The sequence below is a fragment of the Anastrepha ludens genome, chromosome 4, assembly GCF_028408465.1.
Source record: "Anastrepha ludens isolate Willacy chromosome 4, idAnaLude1.1, whole genome shotgun sequence".
Classification (NCBI taxonomy): Eukaryota; Metazoa; Arthropoda; class Insecta; order Diptera; family Tephritidae; genus Anastrepha; species Anastrepha ludens.
Window position 1 is genome coordinate 43,427,035 of NC_071500.1, and position 5,860 is coordinate 43,432,894.

Here is a 5,860-nt window from a genome sequence, read left to right on the forward strand (position 1 = left end):
ACGTTATAATTTGTATTTTAATTTATTGCGTGGCCGTGTTTATAACAAGTTCAACTGCTAATGCTTATTTGCGAATATTTGCACGTATATATATATGTGCATATGTAACTGTATTAGGCAAGCGAAAGGAGAAGTAACGTTATGTATACATATCTTATGCTAAGTAAATGCCTGCGTATACTTTGTATTTTTGTATGCCGTTAAGCGTAAAGGAATATTGTAAGGAATGTATAAAAACTGATAAATAATATAACATGACATTTTAAGGTGACCAGCTAACATAACATTTTAAGGTGACCAGCTTATATAAATTATAAATATTGGCTATAGTTAAGAAGTTACTTTGTAGGTTGTGGAACGGGATTAGCTGCTGCTCCGAACATCCTCCCCCCCGTTGAAAGGTCAGGGCTTTCAACAGAAGCATTTACAGGAAGGACGCACAGCTTATTGATAGCTCTACGTGTAATGCCAGTAGGTGTACGCAAGACGGCTACTCGTGCAACATCGTCAGTTCCAGTGATGAGTTCAACTACCCGTGCCAAAGGCCATTTTAGTGGAGCCGTGTTTTCCTCTTTGATGCACACAATGTCGTTGACCTGGATGCTAGGCTGAGGCGTCCGCCATTTAACTCGCTGCTGTAGAATAGTCAGATATTCTTGACTCCAACGCTTCCAGAAAATTTGTTGAATGTAGGATACGCGTTGCCATTGGTTGAGCCGGTTATAATTCAGCGACGTAAGATTAGGTTCAGGAAAAGCGGTTGGTGGGCCACCAATCAAAAAGTGACCTGGCGTAAGCACATCAAGATCTTCTGGATTCTCTGAAAGTGGAACAAGAGGTCGCGAATTTATTATAGCTGTTATTTGACATACCAAAGTACGCAATTCGTCAAATCCAAGAATTGAGGACCCAACTGAACGATATAGATGCTGCTTGGCTGTTTTAACCGCTGCCTCCCATAGGCCCCCAAAATGCGGCGAACGAGGCGGTATGAAGCGCCAATCAAATCCATTGCTAATGCAGTAGTTATTAACTGCGCTACGATGATTTTCATTGAGGACTAAATTTCGTAAGTCGTTTAACTCGTTTCTAGCGCCTACAAAGTTTGTGGCGTTGTCTGACCAGATGCAGCTAGGTATGCCGCGCGTAGCGACGAAGCGTTTGAGAGCGCCTAAAAAGGCGTCAGTAGAAAGGTCTTTTACTAGTTCTATCCAAATTGCCTTTGTTGAAAAGCAGATGAAGACACTCAAGTAACATTTTTGTGGAGATTTGTTGCGAATTTCAGACTTATAATAAAATGGGCCACAATAATCTACCCCAGTTATCATAAAAGCCCGTGTAGTCTGAATGCGCTCTTTAGGTAAGTCAGCCATGATATGCTCGAGAAGACGCGGTTTTGATCTACAACATATGATACACCTTCGTATGGCTCGCGCAGTAGTTTTCCTTCCTCCTATGGGCCAAAACTGCATGCGAAGAGAAGCAAGCAAGGACTGCGGACCTGCATGGTGGTACTTACGGTGATAATGTGTTATTATGGCGAATGTCAGTGGGTGATCCCTTGGAAGGATGCATGGATGACGTGCTTCAAAGCTGAGCGTTGAATGTCTTAGTCTGCCACCTACACGAATAAGGCCAAAATCATCTAAAAATGGCGACAGCGAAGCGATGGGGCTTGAGGCGTGAACAAACTTATTGTTTTTCAAGGCCACATACTCGGACCACAACTGCGCCCTTTGAACGATGCGAATCAACAATTGAGTACCGCGATGAATATCCTCAAACGTGAGTTGCGAAGCTCTTGGTGAGAATCTGCTTGTTATAAACTTGTTTACATATCCAAAAATACGTTGCATCTTGCCAAACGAATTTATGTACTTAAAGGATAGTGTTAAGTCGGTTCGATCATTTGACAAGAGCAACACCTTTTGTCGAAGTTCTATAATTTTAGTTTTAGGTGCGCAAAATTGGGGCCAATTGTTGTCAACTTCTCGCAAGAACGAAGGCCCGTGCATCCAAAGTGGAGATTGTGAAAGTGTCGTTGGTGAGGCTCCCTTCGACAAAATGTCAGCAGGGTTTAATTCTGTAGGAATGTAATGCCATTGCATACCCTCTGTAAGTTGCTGTATCGCGCTTACCCGGTTAGCAACAAACACATTAAATTTAGATGGCTCTTCACGCAGCCATGAAAGCACAATCGATGAATCCGACCAACAGTGAAAGCGGCCGGCGAAAAGTTTCATTTTGAATATCCCATTTACTAATTCCGCAAGCAAGGCAGCAGCGCAGAGTTCCAGTTTGGGTATCGTAAGTATCTTCAATGGAGCGACGCGAGCTTTGGAACACAGTAGATGCACTTGCGCGCGGTCATCCATTATCGAACGAATGTAGATACAGGCACCGTACGCTTCGATACTTGCATCACAAAATGCATGAATTTCGACGGTGGCTCCAGGCTGCAGTGCGTACCGAGGGAATGATAAATGCTGCACTTCGACGAACTCGTTGCGAAATGTAGACCAAGCAGTGTTCAGTGAGTGCGGTAAGCTTTCATCCCACTCCAGCTTATCCCTCCACATGCGCTGTAAAAGAATTTTTCCTCTGGTCAAAGTGGGGCCAATGAGTCCAAGCGGATCATAACAACGAGCTAACGTAGATAACGCCGATCGCTTGGAGTTCTTGCAAAATTCAGGTTGCGACGTAAACGAAAATAGCAGATTGTCATCAAACGGCTTCCAGATCAAACCCAATGCCTTGGTGATGTCGCTGCCGTCATTAAACTTAAGCAAGTCTTGTTTATCAGTATCAGGAATAATACGAAGAACATCTGGACTATTGGAACACCATTTTCTTAGCTGGAAGTTACCTCGAGCGAGAATATTCGTTGTTTGTCGTTTGATTTCTTCTACTTCTTCCAAAGTATCGCCACCACTTATTAAGTCGTCCACGTAAAAGTCTCGAATGATGGTTTGCGAACCAAGTGGATAAACTGAGGATTCATCCGACGCAAGTTGGTGCATTGAACGAATCGCTAGGAATGCTGCAGATTTAGTTCCATATGTTACAGTGTCTAATTTATATATATTTAAGTCATCTTCAGGAGAATCACGCCACAATATACACTGGAGCATGCTATCCGGTGGGTAGATCCGGACGCATCTATACATTTTGCAGATGTCTCCAGTGAGTGCAATCGGAAACGTACGAAAACGAATTAAAATATTGAAAAGTTTGGGCTGAATTGTTGGTCCAGTCATGAGTAAATCATTAAGTGATAAACCCGAGGTTGTAGCTGCAGAACCGTCAAAAACAACTCTTAATTTTGTTGTAGTACTTTCGTCTTTAATGACGCAATGATGCGGCAGAAAATATTTGCACTCATGGATAGCAGAGTTTGGAACTAACGACATGTGATTGAGGTCACGATACTCTTTCATGAATGCACAATATTTTGCCTTGAGCTCAGGATTACGTACGAGTTTTCTTTCTAGGTTTTGAAATCGGCGTCGAGCTTGTGAGTACGACTCACCTAACGAATCTAAATTTAGCTTTGTTGGCAGGCGAACCGAATATGCGCCTGAGGCTAAACGAATGAAATTTTGCTTGAAATGCAACTCACAGTCAAGCTCCTCCTTAGAATTTTTAGAAATCGGTTCAACGACATGATCGATCTCCCAAAACTGCCGGACTAAATCATCCAGCCGATCATCAATACTGATATCTGTAGTTGAGCTGTGACTTGCTACGAGTGTTGAAAGTTTGGGGGCCTGTTGCTTACCGCCAGACAGAACCCAGCCAAGGCGAGTTTTTTGAAGTAATGGTATTTCAGGTGCTAATTGAATCTGTCCTACGCAAAGTAGCTCATAGAAAAGTGCTGCTCCGATGAGCAGATCAATACGCTGGGGCACGTTACAACCAGGATCAGCTAGTTGAATGTTTGAGGGTATGTTCCAATTAGCGATGTTTATTGAAGCGACTGGTTGACTATCGGTAATTGTTTTCACCACAACAGCAGTCATATTTGTACAAAAATCTGAAGTCCGCGACTTCAGAACTATATCAACGGAGCACCCATCAGTCGAAAAGCTTGCATCTCCATTGCCGGAGACTGCGACCAATGATTTCGTCCTAGTAAGTTGTAGCTGGTTAGCGAAACGAGTTGTAACGAAGTGAAGCTGCGAGCCCGAATCTAGGAGGGCGCGGCAAGGTACGAAGGTTCCAGCACGATTTTTAATTAGAACAATTGCAGTGGCGAGAAGCACAACATCAGGAGAAGGAGTATGAGCATGGGACGTGACAGATAATGATGCAGTCCTAGCATTCGATTCAGAAGTAGTGCAAGGTGCTTGGCACTGCGTAGTTGGTGGAATGGATAACCGATCAAAATGTAACAGTGTATGATGCTTCGCTTGACAGCTGCGACAGGGTCCCGATTTGCAGTCACGAATCTGATGACCTTTCTTCAAACAATTAAGACATAGGTTGAGCCTTTTAGCTTCTTTCTGGCGTAGATTTGGCGACAAATTGACGTAGCGTTGACAACGGTAAATTAGATGTTCGGGGGATTCGCAAAATACGCAACTACCTACTGAGCTATTCGAAGCAACAAAAGATTTTCTTGGATTTGTACTCACGCTTTTGATGACTTTTACTGGAATGCTAGCTTGTGTCTGCAATGCATATTCGACGTTTTCGAGTGTACGACAGCGTTTTTCTAAAAATCCAGCTAGTTGGTTCCAAGAGGGTAGGTCGTTGCTTGTCGAATTCTCCTCCCATTTGGCTTGAGTCACCTTGTCTAACCTTTGCACTATCAACTGAATCAGGATGCTATCGGATATTTGTTCTTTTGAGCCGATTGATTGTAGAGCGCGCATGTGCGCGATTGCCTTGTCTGTCAATGCCCGCAACGTGTGTACGGACGAATCCACCTTGTCCAACTCAAATATTCCCCTGATGTGTGCCTGAAAGATAAGACGTTTATTATCAAATCGTTTTTGTAAAAGTTCTAATGCAATTTTGTAGTTAGTGTCGTTTATCTCGAGTGATCCCACGGTGTCCAAAGCAGCACCACTAAGGCAAGACCGCAAATGTTGAAGCTTGTCCACTTGTGTCAGTTCACTGTCTTTGTCGATTACAGATGTGAACATTGCGTAAAAATTTGTCCACTCCGTGTAAGCCCCACTAAATTTGGGCAACGTTAGTAGTGGCACACGCGAACGATTTGCGTTTACAATTATAGACTGTGTGTCCGCGGTGTTCATCCGAAAAGTTGAGCAATGTTGTGAAGTACTGCGCTTCCCGATCTCCCGTTGCAGAGTGGCTCTGAGATTGACTAGCGTGGTATCGAATTTGGCAGGTAGGTCACTGGTAATCGACTCGAAGTCCAGTTCCTCCAAACTTGTGTGGGTGACCGAAAAACTGGATTTCAGCTCCACCAATAATTCCAGTATTGCGTTGAGAGCATATTCATCCTTACTGTGCAGATTATCAGGATCCAAGTCGGTGGCTATACTTTCAAGGCGATTAAGTATAGCTTTCGATTTCATCTTCAGAAATGTCACTCGGCCCATAGGCGGACCCATAGTCGGCCCATTGGTTGGACCAACATCACACATATCGTCTCTTGCTGGTGTACCAGTAGCCGGGCTGAATGGCATGGCGAACAAATAGGTTAACTATAACGCTGCGCGACACGTATAAAAAAAATAGGTGCGTTATACTCGACGACAATGTTATACGGTAAAAATAAATGCACCGTATCTAACTGGCCGGAACAACTGTTTTAATAAATTTCGCCACCGGTTAATAAGTTTATTGCACTATTTTACAGGTCCTATTTAATGTCTTATGTACTCCGCAC

At 43.5% G+C, this 5,860-nt stretch overlaps 1 protein-coding gene across 1 annotated transcript; it reads right to left on the reverse strand.

Annotated features, from left to right (window-relative positions):
- Positions 1–338: 338 nt before the first annotated feature.
- LOC128861808 (uncharacterized) lies at positions 339–5,657 on the reverse strand. The gene is made up of 2 exons (XM_054100183.1): positions 1,520–5,657; positions 339–1,171 (listed from the first exon to the last, which is right to left on the reverse strand). Exons 1-2 carry the CDS (start codon positions 5,655–5,657, stop codon positions 339–341), a joined length of 4,971 nt encoding a protein of 1,656 aa, XP_053956158.1.
- Positions 5,658–5,860: the final 203 nt, after the last annotated feature.